The 20,271-nt window shown below is 38.6% G+C and overlaps 1 protein-coding gene across 9 annotated transcripts in view; it reads left to right on the forward strand.

Annotated features, from left to right (window-relative positions):
* Window positions 1–20,271, forward strand: part of LOC131682856 (FAD synthase-like) — a 350,246-nt gene that overhangs the window by 36,879 nt on the left and 293,096 nt on the right. For 5 of the 9 annotated variants that reach the window (XR_009304190.1, XR_009304191.1, XR_009304192.1 and 2 more), the window contains exons 1-2: window positions 18,551–18,598; window positions 18,665–19,034. The exons of 3 other annotated variants lie outside the window; for them this stretch is intronic. Coding sequence is in view for 1 of the 6 variants with exons in the window: in XM_058964627.1 (XP_058820610.1) it covers window positions 18,570–18,598; window positions 18,665–19,034 (399 nt within the window). In the remaining 5 variants the exon portion in view is untranslated. Of the gene's footprint in view, window positions 1–18,550; window positions 18,599–18,664; window positions 19,035–20,271 lie in introns of those variants that run through there. One more of the 9 variants, XR_009304194.1, reaches the window with a different exon arrangement.

The raw sequence follows: 20,271 nt of genomic DNA on the forward strand, positions 1-20,271 counted from the left end.
ATTGAATTTTGTTTTCTTTCAAGTTCACGCAGGGATGTCAATTTTTTCAAACTCGTGCTCAAACTGATATTATTTACTTCAAACTATCCGCCAGTTTTCATATAACAATCGTTTAAACGGAGATATTTTTGGTAATAATGGTAGGTTTTGCAGCTCTCAAATCGAGAGATAATGGTTGACATTGGAGATTGCCAGGCATAGCGCAGGGAAGCTACTTGGGATCGTTGATGTTTCTGATTTACGTCAATGTCGTGTTTTAGTACTGAAAACTCCTCTCCGGTCCTGCACAGACCATCTCAGCATGAATCCGAAAAAGGCTATCGGTAATCGAATTCCGATGAAAGACGAGCTCTTCCTTCCAGCCTCCCAGAACTTTTTTACTGTCAAAGCTCTGCCTGCCAGACCCCAGAACTTTTTAACTGCCGAAAACATGCGGAAAAGGCAATGTCGATTGAGAGGCGATGGGGGGATGCAGTACCCTTTCGACTGTCCTGGTTTTTTACTCATCTGATATGGTCACCCTAATAATTGTACATTTAAATCCAATTTGAACATGTATCATTTCCACCGGTTCCTCTTGGCTATCGTTGAAACATGAAACGTTTTCGGTGATATTTTTGAAAACAGTGGATTCTGTTTAATTTTAAACAATTAGAGGTGAACTGTTGATTTATTTTTTTATTTAATTTGTTTATTTGATAAGGCAGGTTTGCGTTAGCTTAAAGGTGCCAATCTTGGTTTGTTTCACATTTCAAATTACTTAAAACTAGGGGATTACATATTGATTTTTTTTAAAATTATTCTAAGGAGAATTCATAGCTATACACAAGGGGGTAATATAATTTTCGTATGATTCCCCCTAATGACCCCCCCTGGTCATTTAGTTTTTATGGCAATATGGTTTGACATTTTTAGCAGGAAGATTATTGAAGCAAATAAGTTTTAACTGAGGGGGACAATTTTTATAACTATCTTAAAACTAGGAATAACTAGAGAGCGTGATTTAATTTTGTAAATATTCGGGGAGATTAATTAGAGTTATTTTTTGTGGTAGTAGAGTTGGGCATTTTCAATGAGATTATATAATATAATAGTTAGAACTAGAAGAGACAGAATGGGTGGGTAAGGGGTGATACTTCTGGGTATAAGAGTCAAGGGAGGGAGGGTGGACAAAGATGGCAGGGAAGAAAGTTATTAATTTTCAGTTTCAGGCATAGGATGGCCTTCATCAAGAAGAATTAGGTACAGGGAGACCGGGTGTTCTTCCTCGAGTCTGCAGGGGTTCTTCCAGATGGCTCAGATGCAGATCGGAAAGAGTTTGAGTTGCGCGTGTGATGTTCGTACTGTAGGTCCCGTGTTTGTTGGTTCATTCGACAGAGATTTTTTGTGTCACCTTGGAGTCCCATCAAACTTTCGTGGGTGTATGGTACAGGTGGAAGAGAGCGTTTCTGAGAATGATAGGAAATAAGAAGGGGCAGTTAAATTTTTATATTGATGGTTTTTATGAAGGTGTATATAAGGGACATATAGAGGACATCGCGACTTAGCAGCACATCTCGAACCGGGACGTTGGGTGGTCTTCCTCGGGCCCGGAGGGTGTCCATAAGCCGATATCTGGCGGAACTGTACTCGGTGCACGCCCAGACAATGTGCTCAATATCGTGATAGCCGTCGCCACAAGCGCAGATACCACTCTCCACGAGCCCAATACGCCGGAGATGTGCATCCAGCGTGTAATGGTTTGCCATGAGTCGGGACATCACACGAATGAAGTCACGACCCACATCCATCCCCTTGAACCAAGGTTTCGTCGATACCTTAGGGACTATCGAATGTAGCCACCTTCCTAGCTCCCCATTGCTCCACGAGGTTTGCCAACTTTCGAGAGTTCTCTGATGAGTAAAACTGAAAAATTCGTGGAAGCAAATTGGTCTTTCAAAAACGTCACCTTCTAGGGCACCCGCCTTAGCTAAGGAGTCCGCCCGGAATGGAGCAATGAGAAGGGACCCATACCAAGGTAATCTGAAAGGATTTGTCAGGTAAACTCACTAGCTCCCGTATTTTCCTCAAAAAATACAAGGAGTGCTTTCCATGTTTCATCGAGCGAATAGCGTCAATAGAACTATCCGAGACGATGAAGTAATGGTCTGCGGGTAATGTGTCAATGACTCCAAGAGTATACTGAATAGCAGCTAGTTCTGCGGCCTAAACAGAAGCGGGGTCACTGAGTTTGTAGGAGGCGGTGAGCTTTTGATTAAAAATACTGAAGCCAGTGGACCCTTCGAGGTTTGCTCCGTCAGTATAAAACATCTTAGAACAGTCGACTTCTCGGAATTTATTATAAAAAATGTTTGGAACCACTTGTGGGCGTATGTGATCCGGAATTCCACTAATCTCGTCTTTCATGGATGTATCGAAGAAAACAGTAGATTCAGAAGTATTTATGAAATGCACACGGTTGGGATTGTAAGAAGAAGGGTTAATATTCAGCGCCATGTAGTCAAAGTACAGGGACATGAAACGGGTCTGAGAATTGAGCTCAACAAGCCTTTCGAAATTTTCAATCACCACCGGGTTCAAGATATCGCATCGAATGAGCAATCGATATGAGAGTTCCCAAAATCGATTTTTCAGCGGGAGAACTCCCGACAGCACTTCGAGACTCATCGTATGGGTCGACTGCATGCATCCTAAGGCGATACGCAAACAACGATACTGAATTCTTTCGAGTTTGATGAAATGTATGTTCGCGGCGGAGCGAAAGCAGAAGCATCCGTATTCCATTACCGACAGTATCGTTGTTTGATACAACCTAATTAGGTCTCCTGGGTGGGCACCCCACCATGTTCCGGTTATTGTACGAAGAAAGTTGATCCTTTGCTGGCATTTCTGTTTCAGATACCGTATATGGCATCCCCAAGTACCTTTCGAGTCGAACCAGACCCCTAGATATTTTACTGTGAAGACCTGAGCGATAGTTTGACCCATTAATAGAAGCTGTAGTTGTGCTGGTTCACGCTTCCTAGAAAATACAACTTGCTCAGTTTTCTCCTCGGAGAATTCGATACCCAGCTTAATAGCCCAAGCAGACAAATTGTCCAAGGTATTCTGTAATGGTCCTTGTAGATCGACAGCTTTGGGTCCCGTAACACGCCATCGTCTGCAAGTTGCCTTAACGTGCAGGAATTGTCAAGACATTGATCAATGTCGGTGACATAGAAATTGTATAAAAGGGGGCTTAGACATGAGCCCTGGGGAAGGCCCATGTAGCTAAATCGTGATGTCGATAAGTCACCATGCGAAAAATGCATGTGCTTTTCCGACAACAGGTTTAGTAAAAAGTTGTTTAATGTCGCTGAAAGACCATGCTGGTGCAGCTTCTCTGAAAGAATGTTGATTGAAACTGAATCAAAAGCCCCCTTAATATCTAGGAACACTGATGCCATCTGCTTTTTGCTAGCATAGGCCATTTGAATTTCGGTTGAGAGCAACGCAAGACAATCGTTCGTCCCTTTGCCTTTTCGAAAGCCAAATTGTGTATCTGACTGTAAGCCATTTGCTTCGACCCAATTGTCGAGGCGGGATAGGATCATTTTCTCGAACAACTTTCAAATACCGGATAGCATTGCGATCGGTCGATACGAATTGTGGTCGGAGGCTGGTTTTCCTGGTTTTTGGATGGCGATGACACTGAATTCTTGGCGAAATTTGATTTGCTTGGATGTAACTTCAGCTGATGAAATTGACGGAGTCTGCTGATTTGAGTCGAACTTGTGGAACTGTGCGGCTTCCATCATGCTTTGAATACGGATGAAGGCAGTCGTTGGTAGTTGGTACCAAATCCCCCTAAAGGATTTTGCCTGCGAAAAATGAGGAATATTTGGTATAAAAAGAAATTCTTAATTAATTTACTTACCCAGACTGCCCTTTTATGCAATTCTGACGTTAGCGCCAATAGGAATATTTTTCAGGAAACCAATTTTTGTGCTTTGTGATGTTTTCACAAGCACAAACAATGTTTCAACTATCTGTTCTGTACAAAATGTGTACAATTCATCGTGGATAATAGCCAATTGCTTAAATTTTCAAATTTCAATTTTTTTTTGTTCGAAAACCTTGTAAATTTTAGCTAACATCACTTTTGCAAAAAAATAGCGATTTCATTTCACTGTTTTTATGCAATTCTGACGTACGTATACAAACCAATAGTACCGGGTAAAACGTGTCGTGTATTATCAACCGTTTCAACTGAATTATCTGCAAATGATTATGAATTCATTCAAGTTTCCGAGGCTATATGTGGTGGTCTGGTCAGATGGTCGGCAAGTCAGGTATTATTAAAAAATGTATTGTATATTTTATCCTACATTTGAACACTATGACTTTTTCAGTTCACGTCGAGTCTCTGTTCAGACTAGATGTGTGAGAACAGCTCTCGAGTTGCGCGTCTTATCTCACATCGTAGAGCGTCAGTTCATCTGACGACACTACTTTCTTGGCATATTATATGCACACAACAATGTCGACCATCACCGCGAAAACACGCTCAGAATCGGCTTCTCGAATCTTCCCAAGCGTATGACTTACGAGGAAACACATGCATTTGTGCATAACACTCTTGGGCTAAGCATTGATGCAGTGAAGCGGCTACAAGTGAACCACGCGCTAAACTGTGCTCAAGTTAAGTGCATCGATCTAAAGACTGCTCAGGACATAGTGACTAAACACAATGACAAACACGATCTTGTCATCAATAACGTGAAGTTCAAAGTTAAGCTGGTTATGGATGATGGCGGAGTTGAGGTTAAAATTCACGGTTTGTCGGAAAACGTGTCCATTGAACACATCAGGGATTTCTTGAAACAGTATGGGGATGTTATTTCTGTGAAAGAGCTAATGTGGGGTGAAAACTTTATATACCAAGGAGTGCCTACTGGTATTAGAGTAGCAAGGATGAATCTTCGGAAACACATTAAATCTTATGTTGTGGTACAGGGTGAGCAAACCCTACTGACGTACTTTGGACAGCCTGCAACTTGCAAACACTGCACAAATTTGGTACACCCGGGAATTACATGCTTCCAAAATAAGAAACTACTATCGCAAAAGATGGACCTAAATAACCGCCTCGAGCAGAGTCGAAACTCTGAGCCTAGAAGCTATGCCCAAGTTACTGGAGGTGCTGCTGATGCACAGAAATCCATCAGAATCGTTGGTAGGAATGAGACCGCCAATGCAGCTGCAAGCGCACTGCTGCCAAACTTTGTTGGCATACATAATCAAAAGACAATACAGCGCCCATCAATGTTGAACAACAACCAAACAGCTTCATCGCTCCCAAACCCTAGCTCGGCGATTACCACTACCACTAATTCCTCTGTCGAACCACAACCAAACAGAAACTCAGAAGCTTTCCCAGTATTGGTGGCATCTAACACGTCACAGAAGATGACCTTGGATATAGAAGAGAAACAAAGAAGTCAACCCATGAACTCGGATTGTGATGGTATTGAGATGAACCTGATCAACGGATGCGAAGCTACGACAAGGTCTGTAGCGGCGTACAACTCAAATGAACCCCCTGCGACAAATATACCAGATACAGAACAACAACGAAGCGACAATGCAACAAAAATCGACGACAACTTCAAAGTTCCAGATATTCGTACCAAAAAAATTCCAACGCAATGGTTATATCGGATGAGGAAACAGAGAGAGTATAAGGTGGACTGTCTGATGGCTCTTGTTATACCTCCAGCAGCGAGAAGCCGGGTAAGCGTGGATCCGTATTAAAAACCAAAAGAGAGAAGGGTATACCTACGAAACTAAAATTAGCGAATTGAATGAACCAACCAAATAGATTTAAATGCTATAATATTGCTAGTGTGAATACCAACGCCATATCGAATGCTAACAAACTAAGCTGCCTAGGGAACCTCATACGATTACTTGACCTTGACATAGTGACGTAACGAATTTGCAGAGAAGTCTTGACGGCAGAATAATAACATTGAAAATCAATAACTCAGTTACAATATGCAACGTTTATGCACCATCCGGAGTACAAAATTACAAATATCGTGAAAATGTTTTCCATCAATATCTCCCTTTTTACCTTCCAAACGCTGCTATGTGTTATGTGATAGTGGGTGGGGATTTTAATAGTGTAATATCGGCTACGGACGCGTCCGGTACAAACAGCCACAGTGTAGCTTTAAAACATTTTATGCAACATCTAAACCTTTGCGATACGTGGGAAGTGTTGAATCGAAATAATATCGAATTCAGTTTCATCAGATCAAACAGTAAATCGCGAATAGACAGAATATATACCTCCGAAAATCTCCTAAAATACATACGCACAGCAACGTATCACGTTAACTCGTTCTCTGACCATAAGGTGTGCAAAATCCACATATGTCTACCTGATCTAGGACGAGCGACTGGTACGGGTACTGGTCCATGCGTGCTCATGTACTGACTGATGAGAACTTGGAAGAGTTCAAGCATAAGTGGGACCTATGGACAAGACAGAAGAGAAACTTTGGATGCTGGATGTCGTGGTGGCTCGAATATGCCAAACCGCGCATCAAAAGTTATTTCAAAAGAAAAACAAATGAATCGTTTCGGGAATTCCATGCCAAGAACGAACACTTGTACTCCCGCCTTAAAATTTCTCACGATCAGCTCTATCAAAACGCACCGATGATTTCGGAAATAAATCGAATCAAAGGGAAAATGCTGAAACTGCAACGCGAATTCTCATCCAAATTCACCCGCTTGAATGACTGCTTCATTGACAAAGAAAGCATTTCATCTTATCAATTAGGCGAACGCGCGAGGAAAAAACGAATTCTTTCATAAATAAGATTACCGATCACCAAGGATCACAGATAACTAATTCCTTGGAAATAGAAACCCATGCAACAATATACCTCTGTATACCGCTGGAAATGTACCAGAGTGTGCCGTCCGAACCACTACAAAAATTATCCCTGACGACTCAGAGCAAAATCGCAATGTATTAAAGCAAATAACCACCGAAGAGATCTACAAGGCAATTAAATCAAGAGGTCTACAAGATAATTAAATTAAGTCAAACCTCGGGAAAATCGCCCGGAATAGACAGCATCCCAAAAGACTTCTTTGTGAGGGCGTTTGATATCATACATCGACAACTGAACTTAATCATTAATGAAGCGATCCGTGGTAACGTCCCAAGAAAGTTTGTCGAAGGCGTCATTGTGCTTTGTAAAAAAAGGTGCACTGATAATACGATAAATGCATACCGCCCTCTCACTATGCTGAACTTTGACTACAAAATACTTAGTAGAATCATAAGAAATAGGATGCAGAGTATAATGACAGCGCATAACCTTGTAAACTGTTCTCAAAAGTGCTCCAATGGGAGTAGAAGTATTTTCGAAGCCCTTCTCGCAGTAAAAGATCGAAACGCTGATATAAAACACAAGAAAAAGCGGGGCTACTTGATCTCGTTTGACTTAGACCACGCATTTGACCGAGTTGAACATTCTTACCTTTTTCGTGTCATGAGTGATATGCGTTTTGATGATGGCTTGATACAGTTACTCAGAAAAATAATGAAAAAATCACGGTCGAGTGTGGTAGTAAACGGTCATATAACCCAAGAATTCGACATACAGCGTGGGGTACGACAAGGCGATCCAATTAGCATGCATTTGTTTGTGCTCTACCTACAACCACTTCTAGAGAAACTAACCGATGTTTGTAACGACCCCTTGAATCTGCTAGTTGCTTACGCGGACGATATCACAGTTATTGTAGTAGATAGCTCGAATCTGGATAAATTGAGGGGAGCATTCGTTGAATTTGAACAATATTCTGGAGTTATTTTGAGTTTGACTAAAACAATCGCAATACACATTGGTGATGGTGCAACATGTTCTGCGTCAACCCCAGATTGGCTAAACGTCAATGAATCCATCGATATCCTAGGGATAACATTTCTCAATGATCACAAAAAAATGATAGAGCAAAACTGGAGCCAGACTATACGCAAAATGTCACGACTGATGTGGATCTACAAACCTCGCAATCTTACTATACATCAAAAAGCTACATTGTTGAATGTATTCGTTACGTCGAAATTATGGTACTTCGCATCTGTGCTTAGCATTTCGAAACAGGATGCAGCAAAGCTTACAAAGTTTATTGGCCAATTCATGTGGGAGCGAAAACCCAGAGTATCAATGGAACAAATTATTCAGACTAGGCGCAAAGGCGGATTGGGTCTTCATATTCCTACACACAAGTGTCGAGCACTTCTGTGTAATCGATTCCTGCGATCGATGGATGATACTCCTTTCGCATCATGTATATATCATCAGCTGATAAACTGTGCAAATACGTTAGTGATTCCATCCTCTTATCCCCCAGCAATTATTGGCAAACATCACATCCAGCAGTACTGAAAATAATATTATTGACAAGTTTACTATCCCTAAAATTGTTCGTGACAATCCTACGGTTAGTTGGACTAGAGTTTGGAAAAACATTAGTTCCAAACGGTTAAACCCAATAGAAAAATCAACGTTATATTTGTTTGTGAACAAAAAACTACCACACGGACAATTTTTGCACAAAATAGAACGGCGATCAAATTCAAATTGCGCTACTTGTGCAACCACGGTTGAGACATTGGAACATAAATTTGCTACGTGCCCAAATGTTTCCCATTTATGGTCCTATCTGCGTACAAAATTAAACACCATTTCGAGCAGCAGAACAGAATATAACCAATTTTTATTTCCTGAATTCAAAAATAACTCATTGAGCATAAATATTAGATTACTAAAATTATTCGCTCACTAAGTAATGTTCATTTTAGAGGAAGATAATAGGCATACTACTCATGAATTAGAATTTGTTTTAAATTGTGTCTAGTTAGTGTATTGTGTAGAGTCGAATGTAATTCATGTGAATTATGTTAGTGTAATAAACGTGTTTAAAAAAATTAAAGGGTTGTGTACAGGACACGACCACGGTGACATTAAAAATATAGCTTTTTTATCTATCACACATATCGACACACGTTCTTGTTCACTCGCCTGTTTTCATATGTTACAATTTGCTATATACCCTCCCCATTAAAACATAATTTATTGAAGGTCTTTTAACGGTAATCTATTAATTAATCAAGTATCTCACTAGGTGATTGGCATTATTTGGCTGATCCATCTAGTAAAAATAGGTCTGTCCAGAAAATATATTCAAAAGAAAAGTTCCATATTCAGAGCTGTGATGAGGAAACCCACGCCCGCCAACGGAAATATACAGATTCTCCATAAAATATGAAATTTCATTTTCCATTTAAATTTTCAATAATGTACTAATGAACTTAAGTAAACAATCTTAAGTGTAAGTATTTCTTGATCGATTAGTGGTGGAAAAATGAAATTATTTGATAAATTACATTGTTATGCAACGTTCGCACTACCAGTTAAAACGGGTTTTTATGCTATCTTGGTGACATTTTTCTTGTTGCTAATTATTAAAACGTGTTATAACTCTGTAGTGTAAACATTGTATTATTAAACCAATTCTGCAGCGTTTTATGTTATATAGGTGTTTTATGTGGTAATAGGACCGACATAATTATATCTTCAGTACAGCGGTTTGTTTCATAATTTAAAACAGATTTATTTTAAAATTTAAATTAGTATACCCAACCGTATTTGTTGTATACCTTAAAACGCAATTAGAACTGTGTTTTAAATACATAGGGTAGGACAGATATTCTGACTGGTTAAACTGGGAAAACAATTTTAAGTCCAGTAACGCTTAAGACATGGCTTGAATTTGAATCGAAAAAGAACACCCGCTTCAACTGCTGCTGGGACGGTAAGTTCTGTTTTAAAATTTTCCGTTGTGTGCAGTACGAAACAAAAGTGTTTAAAATTAGAAAACAAAAAGATCTGCTGGGAATGTGATTGTTTCCGATGCAATTACACTCAGATTTTTCACGCAGGGGATACAGGCCGTGTAAATGAAAACCGCGTAAATTAAAAAAAACGCGTTAATGAAAACCGCGTAAATTTCAAAATCCGCGTAAAAAACCTGAGTGTACTCTCCTATATAAAATACTACGCTGCTGAACAGTGCAATAACTACAGAAGCACGTTGTCAGATGCCTTACTGATAAAAAACATATAACCGAAATATGAAACATGAAAACCAATTGGCTCTTTACCCTACGCAGCTACAAAGCGCCGTAAACATGGATTAACAAGTTACAACGCACACGCATGCATAAAAATAAATATATTTTTTTCAAACGAAACACTCTTAAGCAGCACACACCGTATTGAATTAAATCCAAACCACCCCGCCCACCCACTTTGCAAATCATTCTGTGACACCATGCTGGTACCCGACAAATCCGCACACGGCCAGTCGGCCACCGCTGCCGAAAATGCATAGCGTCTACCGCTTATTGTAGTGCCCAGACGCTGCAGCCATGATCTTACCCGTTCGACATAAGAACAAAAACTGATTTAAACGGGTACGCGTCACCTCTATTTATAAACTAACCGTATATGGTTTAGTCACTTAGGTGCGAGTGTGTGCAAATGCCAACGTTACCGAAAATCGATAGCGCTTATTGCATCGCCCGGAGACGACGTTGCTCGTGTGGGATAAGAGCAACAACTGATTTAAACGGACATGCGTTGCTTCTATTTATGACTTTTCGTGTTTCATTGAGCAACTAAGCTGCCCTCTTTTGACGGCTGTGTCTGAGAAATCTGCCCCACGAATGGTATTTTTCCCGTTTTTTGTGAACTTTTTAATTTTACCAATTTCCAAAAGTCTACTTTTATTTGGGAGATATTAAATTATTGCCAATATTTAAGTTAGGTGTTTCTGAATCGGTTGGTGTATGAATGATTAAAATCCATCTAGTAATATCGGAGTTATAAGCGTGCAAACCTTACATAGTTTCGTTACATGGGAGATAGTTTAGATTTTAGAATGACACCTAGCCCCAGATAGTGGAGTAAGACATTTTTAATGTCAAAAAATTGCAAAGCTTAGCTGCAAGTCAGGCATTATTATAAAATGTATTGTGTATTTTATCCTACATTTGAACACTATAACTTTATTTTGGTATCATGTAGGCCTTTTCAGGCAACGTGGAAGCGGTTGTGGGCTGGAAGTCCTAGTGAATTCGGAATGCGCTACCCATGTTTGTGCTACTTGAAAATATGTGCCATTAACGATGATCTGCAGACATGTAAAGTCATCCGGAAACACGGAGAAATTTTACAACACATTCGGTGATTCCAGATTCCTTTTCAACGGACGAATTTTTAAGTGAATATTCCTGTCACGCGGCACATCAAAGTGCACCAGCTCGGTTTTCTACGAACAATGCTATCACATGTAAAGTCATCCGGGATGAAACGTTTCTGTTAAACATTTCTGTCATGCGACATATCAAATAATATCAACCCTATAATTTATGGACAATGCAAATTCAATGTCAAATAGGGACACTTCATTGACATTTCTGGAATATGGAAGTTCGGACCAATCAATTCTAGTAATTATTTCTGTCATGCGACACATCAAACTCTGTGATCTGTGAAAAATACAATCATATTTGAAGACATTTGGATACAGTGTTGCACTTAACGACTGGTCCCGGTAATTCCGGTTTCCCGCTTCTTTGGTATTTTTTTTTTTAGTGTTACACGGCACTTCAAAATACATCATATAGGTTGTCTATAAACTATTCAAGCACATTTGAAGTCTTCCTAGTATACGGTTATTCTGGAGTTGGTCTTAATCTGATTGCATTTTTAGTAGATCAAGCGTGTCGAATAACAGGTGTATTCAGGTACAAACGTTTCACAGGTATGGGTTACTCATATTTAATCCACAAAGTCTCTCAGATGGTTTCAAAATTAATTTAGAGCCTTTATATATACAATTTATTAATGTTCATGTTATATTAATACCAGTTTTCATGCTATACTTTGAAAAATTAATGAAACTGGCTTAACATTGCCTCGGACTGACGCTATGAAATTTTCGTATAAATTTTGAGCCGGATATGTGAACAGTTATATTCACGGTTTATGAGACTTGAATAAATTCCATTTCATTGGCAGGTGTTTTGGTTGGAATTGGTTTTGAAATTAATTGGTTGGGTACCAATTGCGCACTAATATAGAACAACAGCGGTTAAGATTTTGAATAAAAAGTTTCACCAAGATACATTCGTACGTTATTGTAGTATGAAATATTCATGTTGAAAAAGACTAAGCTTGCTGCTTTAAATAAGTATTCGAGCTTGCACGGGGGACTTCTTTATAAAATATAAATGGTTAAAAAAATTATCGTGCTTAAAAACTAATTTGAATACCACCCTAGCCTAATTATAACACCACTCTACCACTCTTACATCACAAAATGGTGCTTATCTCGCTTCCAACATTACTTATGATATAACAGCTTAAGAATAAATTGTTTTACCTTGTTAAATATACCTCAATACTATATTGCACATATTTATGGATCGTTTTACATTTTCTCTTCTTATCGATCTTTTTGTAAATATCCATAAACCATAATTTAACGTTCGATATATGAATTAATACATAGCATTTCTAATGTTCATTTTTTCATCTTCTATGGACCAAGAAAAATTATTTAGCAAACATTTTCATCAAATTTATGGAACTTTTTCTAAATTTTATTGCTCCATTTTGTAATACCGTGGAACATTTTTGTCGATATTATGGAACATATCGACGTGTTTTAATGTACATTGTTAATATTCTATGGATCAATGTCAGTTAATTTATGGCGCAAAATGTATCATTTTATGGAACCTTTCCAGTATTTTTATGAGACATTGGTTGATTTTAATTGCTCTTTTATTACTATTTTAGTGCTCTTTTGCTACAATTTTATGGTTCAATTTTACATAATATATGGATCAAACGCCCTTTTTATGGATCATTCACACTGTTTTATGGATTTTCAGTGTTGTTTTATGGAACATGGACAACTTTTTTATGGATCGTTTTACAATTCTTTATGGATTATTTTAAATATATTATATGCAAAAGTATATTTTCCCTCTATGTATATGCTGCTATAAACACAGTTTAATTGTATAACTGCTGCATGTATGACGGGTTTTGTACATCAACATTAAGACCGGTTTATTTTATGTTCAGCTAAATGATTTTACTTATTTCGCAGTTCACCTAGTGATATGGTCCATTAACAGTAATGTCCTGGCACTACATTCGTTGTAGTTTATTATCATACGTGGCAATTGCAGGGTTATTGCGAAAACTCCACGCCAAGAAACCTGCTTGGTGAAGGTTTGAACATATTATGTATAGGGTATTCGCCTTAACTCTCTAATGTTGACATTCCACGCGCAAATGCCCTTCTGCTGGCTCTTAACTGTAGAGTGAGTTCAATTTACAGTAAGTCCGAAAACTATTTGTTATCCGATTTAGCCCTTAATTTACTTTATTTTGTACATGCCATACTTTAAAGTGTCCTATTTCTAAAAATATTCAGCAAGACGGATTCATTTTGATCTCGCTAAACATATGTGTAATGAAATATTCAATAATCAGGGCCGGTGGGTAATGTGGGTAGTAAAGGTGGTACTATCCACTTGAAGATAATCGAATTGGTAATTAGCCACTTGAAACTTTGGAACAAACCTAACATGTGAATTTATCCGCACATGTGCCTCGGGTGCACGTTTGAAATTTTCGAGGTATGACCAAGATTCCATTTACACAAACGCGTCGCAAGTGATTTATGTGAATGTAATGCAAGCGTATGTAAGGGTAGAGGGGGTAAAATACACCCCTAAGAAAATATTATCATAACTTAGCTGTAGACCATCAAATGGGAGAATTTAATTAATGATATCATTTAGCCAACATTTCACACTGAAATCACAATCGCTTTGCAAAATATTCAGGAACATGAAGATTATTGAATTTTTCAAAATCATTATAAATTGCTTTTTGAAAAATGGGCAGGGCAAAACGCACCTGGGCGGGGGTAAAATGCACCACAACAACGGGACACAATACACCAAAATCCAGTCTGTGGCCGCACCTGTGTACCAGCTCTGGACCTACAGAAGACAACACCCATGTCCCGAATGCTTCTGGATGGTTCGAGTTTTTTGAAGGGCATCCAAGTCATTCGGAGTTTTTGATGTACAGATCCTCCCTTGAAGAATATCCGCAGAGCTTCGAAAAGCGGAACCATATTCTGCTTAATCACTGCTTGTAGGCTTTTATCCGCCGTGGAGATACCGGTACAAAGCCTGACAACAAGCACACATAACGACACTATCTTGACGAATACCATCCATAATACGCGAAGAAGTACTTAAATACGATTTTCCCAACAAAAAATATGGGAGCTAAACACTTGACCCGCTTGCATGATTTTTCAGATATAGTGTTAAAGCTTACTTCGAATGGTTTATTAAAACGCTTTCAAGTTGTTTCATAAACAGGAAATTATACTAGCGTGATATTTATAAATTCAGAATGTATACCCTCAAGTGCTTAAGGGGTTATACACCATCAACACACGCGACGTTACAATGATTTGACCTTCATTCTATAAATCTGTTATAACTTTTTCAAATGAAATCTTTCTTCAAACCTAATTATAGATTCAGAAAATAAACAAATTTTTATATAAGATTCGATCTACAAAACTCGAATGCACTGGGCGAGGTATTTTTAATAAACGATTGTACAACGTCACATTATATTTTATTAACCCTCCGGCACTCGCGCGAATGGCTCCCCGAATGAGCAACCGCTGGTGCTGGAAGAAGATTTCGCTAGAGTTTCGGAAGGTGTTGCACAAAATACAACGGCGCGAGTGCTGGAGGGTTAAAGTTCACCCCCGCTGTATTCTCCTCGACGCTGGCTCCTCGACATCTTCATCCGGTCGTCTCTTCAAGCAAAAAGTAACTATAACATATACAATACTTTAGTGTACCGAGCCCTATCGATTGTCTGGCGCTTAAATTGTGCTCGCTTCCTCATATAAATCCACTTGTTTAAGCCTAACAATACAAATATCATACTATAAACTCGGATCGGGAACCTGATTCCAAATTAAACAAAGCAATACTGCCAGTTTATTTTCTTTTGTGAAATACACTGAAGTCTTTTTATGCGGTTTTTTATGCGACTTTTTTATGCTGATTTTCAAAGTTATGCGGTTTTTTATGCGGATTTTCAAAGTTATGCGGTTTTTTGTGCGGATTTTCAAAGTTATGCGGTTTTTTTAATGCGGATTTTCAAAGTTATGCGGTTTTTTATGCGTATTTTCAAATTTTTGCGGTTTTTTTGTGCGGATTTTCAAAGTTATGCGGTTTTTTTTAATGCGGATTTTCAAAGTTATGCGGTTTTTTATGCGAATTTTCAAAGTTATGCGATTCTTTTTATGCAGCTTCCTTTTAATTTATAGGGCTTCACCTGAAGCGACTTTTATCGATCCTCGTGAATGCACATTAGAGTGCTCAGAAAATTGATGAATTTTTGAAAACTCCGTCGGCCCACCCCTGAGTCGATTCCTAGTCCCACTAGGACTACTTGCTCCAAATTTGAAGCAAATCGGACAAGTCTAACTACCGGACCAACGTGGCTGAAGTTTGTATGGGATTTTTTGACAATTTACAAGGAAAAACCCCACTAACTCGCATTTTCGCCTCTAGGTGGCATTATATGCATCATAGTAAGTGAAAATAAGAAAGATAATTTAATTGCCTACAACTTTGTCGAAGACTGCTAGTGAATCCGGTTTTGTTAAAGAAGTTATTAAACTTTTACCGAAGTGTTGTTTGAGTCAGTTTTGCATAGGGCCTAGCAGTGCATGGTTGTGTATCGGTACTCGATTCCCACCAACTATACATTTTTGTGAGTTAATGGCTAGATTTAGCTGAATAGAATGTTCAGAAGAAGTGTAGTACATAATACGAGCTATGTTTTGGTTGGAAAATTTTAGTTACACCTGTTACACCTGACCGCATAGAGGGCGCCAACACTAACTTTTTATAGAAGTGAGATAGAATATCGAGATGTTCGGAATAATTATTTAAAAATGCTTGTTCTACAACTTTGTGGAAGACACCTAATCTCTATCTCTTTCCGGTTAAAAGTTAGTGTTGGCGCCCTCTATGCGGTAAAATGTGGAACTAAAAATTTCTAACCAAAATATGGCTCGCATTATTTACTATAAATCTTCTGTACATACTAATGACCTTAACCTAACCATTATTTCACAAAAATGTTTAGTTCGTGCGAATCAAGTACTGATACACAACCTAGCACTGCTACGCCCCATGCAAAACTGACTCAGACATCACTTCGTTAAAAGTTTAACAACTTCTTTTAGCAAAGCCGGATTTACTAGCAGTCTTCTAAAAAGTTGCAGGCAATTAAATTATCTTTCTTATTTTCACTTACAGTGATGGTACGATGCATACAGTGCCATCTAGCGGCGAAAATGCGAGTTAATGGGGTTTCTCCATGTAAATTGTCGAAAAATCCCATACAAACTTCAGGCACGTTGGTCCGGTAGCTAGACTTGTCCGATTTACTTCAAATTTGGAACAACTACTCCTGGTGGGACTAGGAATCGACTCAGGGGTGGGCCGATAGGGGTAATTTTTTTTCCTGTCACTCTAATGCACATGCTTAAATAAAAGACATAAAATGTAAATATTTTTATTTTAGGTTATAAATTACTAGTCTTTGGGTTAAGGATATGAGAAGCCTTCTTGATGCAGTGAAAATAAAAACAGAAAATGACTGGAGGGTGGCTTCCGGTTCACTGGAACCCCAACGACCAGGGTCTGTCGCGTTCGGTGCTACTCGGCGTAGTTCCCGACGGTGGAGCTAGCCTACCTCGGCGGAGAGTTCCCCGACGAAAGAATGTCTCCTGCAACCGTTGACGGTCACGTTATTCTTCCTTAGATGTAGTCCGGCAGAATGTCGAGGTCAGTCCAACGATTCCCGGTGGAAGATTGCATCCGGTTCACTGGCGGCCCGATGATTCAAGCCGGCGATTCGCTACGGACTACTCGGAATAGTCCCCGACGGTGGATCTTTCCTACTCCGACGAAGAGTTCCCCGGCAGTGGAAGATCTTCCGAAACCGATACTACCCGGGCAGATGCCGAGGTCGGTCCTGCGATTCTGGGTGGAGGGTGACTTCCAGTTGACAGGCGCCCCGACGAGCATCTGCCGAAGCTAATTCGATCTATTCGAACTAGTCCCCGGTGGTGGGCCTAGTCTACTCCGACGGAGAAATTTCCCGACGTTGAAATTTCTCTCGAAATCGTTATCTCGATGCTGGTCGGTTAGGTGCCGAGGTCAGTCTTGCGATTCCGGGGATTCACGGTTCCGACAGCATAAGTCATTAAGTGACTTTACGCTTGTCTGGACATGCCGCAGACTCAGGTTATTCGCATTAACTGCCAAAAGATCCTGACTCCTGCGTTGCAGAAGAAAAAGAGTTATGTAGCCGGGAAACTCTAAGCTTGCTCATATGACCCTACTCCACGCTTTTCTCTAAACTTTCTTACTTCAAATCCTTGCTCTTCCTTGAGCACTATGGCTCTTAATATTGAAAAATAATTAATTTTTTTTCTTATGTGTTTTTTTAAGCGGATTTTCAAAATTATGCAGTTTTTTATGCGGATTTTCAAAGTTATGCGGTTTTATTTTATGCGGATTTTCAAAGTTATGCGGTTTTTTATGCGGATTTTCAAAGTTATGCGATTTTTTATGCGGATTTTCAAAGTTATGCTTTTTTTATGCGGATTTTCAAAGCTATGCGGTTTTTTATGCGAATTTTCAAAGTTATGCGGTTTTTTTATGCGGTACGTATCCCCCGCATAAAAAAACTTCAGTGTATCTACCACAATTTAGTGTAACTACCACAATTTAAAAAATAAACTGTATCGTGATTTTGGGACAACCCCATATGTTTATTCGAGTAAAATATCATTAACATGGCTATATGTAATAAATATTTAAAATTTCACTCAAAACAATAGCACACAAAAAATACAGAGTTATAGAAAAGTTGAAGATTTTCGTGACGTTACAACGCAATGAGGGATCACTTTTCCTGAGAAAGGAGCGTTGTAACGTGACGAAAGTAAAAGATGCTTAAAAAGAAACAGAACAATAAACTTCATATTTAATGACACCTAATTGTTCGTAAGTTATTTAGAAATACTTCATAGAAGATTGGTTCTTGATAAACAATCTTATAGAGCAGACATTTTGACTTTTAATGAAGGTGCTAATTTGTGACGCGTTGTAACGTCACGTTACATTATAAGTCATAAAACAACCCTCTTGCAGTTTATTCAGTTTATGTCGATTGAATCTTTCGTGAAATTTTGTCTACTTTCTGAATATGTAATAAGATTTGATGTAGGCGTTCATTTGATAAAGTTATAACATATTTATGGAATGAACATTCGTCAAATCGTTGTAACGTCACGAAAGAATGTGTCATAATTCGTTAGTTGAACGAAGGTGGTGTATTTGAAATAAGTTGTTAAATTATTTGAAATAAGTTGTTATTTTTCCAAAAATTCTCAGGCTTATTAGATTATATTTTCAGCTGCTGAAACAGGCGTTTACGATTTATAAGCAGGATGAAATATTTCTTTCTTTTAACGGAGGCAAAGACTGCACTGTATTGCTAGATATTGTAGTAAGATTACTGCCCAGTTATTCGAAGCACAACTTTGACATCCGATGTATATACGTACAACCAGCCGATCCGTTTGAAGAACTAGAGGTATTCGTAGAGCAATGCAAGAATTATTACAACATTGACATTCAAATCATGAGAGGTGGAATTAAATCGGTTCTAAAACAAATATGCCAGGAAAGTCTCAGCATAAAAGCTTGTTTGATGGGTGCAAGGCGAACTGACCCACACTGTGAACATCTGAAACCGATGCAGGTAATACAACTGTTTTACCGCTTTGTTCAAACCAGCCCGGGGACAACTTGACAGATAGTGCTTGTTTCGTATATGTACCACTAATTTGATGGTGGCGCTAGTATGCCTTCTCCGTACGAGTACCACGAACAACGAAACGAAATAGTTTCAAGAGAAAAGCGTGTTTCGTTACGTGTGTTATGAACGCCGTCAATGCAGCAAGAACAAAATTTAGAAAAAGCGTATTCCAAAATGTGGATAAAGAAAACAATTATTAGAGAATAAATTTATCCCTAACTGAAAACTGTCAGCAAGGTACATAAATCTTATTATAAATGTAACTGGAAGTCGTTGTTTTTTTTGTTTTATTGTTGTGTGAAGTGTGTAATCGGTAAATCATTTGTGCTTTTTGCCCGAGAAATATGAATGAAAATCATTTTGGCCAATGAAAGTAAATCACCAAGCCTAACAATTCGTGAACATATGACATCTTGTTTCAAATTAATTAAGAACGTCAAGAATTCTAGAATTTTGTTTGGGAATATAAACGAAATATGTAGGATTTTCTACACAGTTAGCAAAATTGGTTTTGGATAGAATTTGTGCGCTTTTACCAGAATTCTGGCAGCAAACCGGTAGTGCCCGGTTTTAGAATGCTGCCAGGAATAGGGGCCATGCATAAATAACGTAGCATTTTTGGGGGGGGGGGGGGGTAGGGAGGGTATACCAAATTTGTGACAAAGTGTGACGAGGGGGAGGGTAGGGCCAGAAGTTATGCGACGTAGCATTAAGTTTAAAACCCATTGTTTAGAGAAAACAATTTAATGATCCTCCATTATTCCCAAGAGAAATAAATTTAAATTCAAACAAGTTACTTTTGATGCGGTTTTACGATTCGCGGAATTACAAGTTCACAAAAATACGAAAAGGTTTGGTATGCGGATTTAACTTGCTAAATTAGTTAGTTAATGTTGCTATTAGACTTAGTTTGGAAGCTGAATTAAATTTTCACTTCAGATTCAACCAAACAAAATTTAGTAATTTAGATGAACGTATGCTTCTTAGAATCATTGGCAGCTGCAGGATAGTGAACTGAGAGAACTTCTCTTTATGCTCCCCTTGACATATAAAATTCCAAACAAAACAATCAACACTACATTTGTGATGAAATGGGCTTATTTTGCACGAAATTTGCTGTTATAATGAAAATGTTGATAACATTTTGAAAGGACATGTATTTAAAATAATTGAAAAACAT

Source organism: Topomyia yanbarensis, chromosome 2 (genome assembly GCF_030247195.1).
Source record: "Topomyia yanbarensis strain Yona2022 chromosome 2, ASM3024719v1, whole genome shotgun sequence".
Lineage (NCBI taxonomy): Eukaryota > Metazoa > Arthropoda > Insecta > Diptera > Culicidae > Topomyia > Topomyia yanbarensis.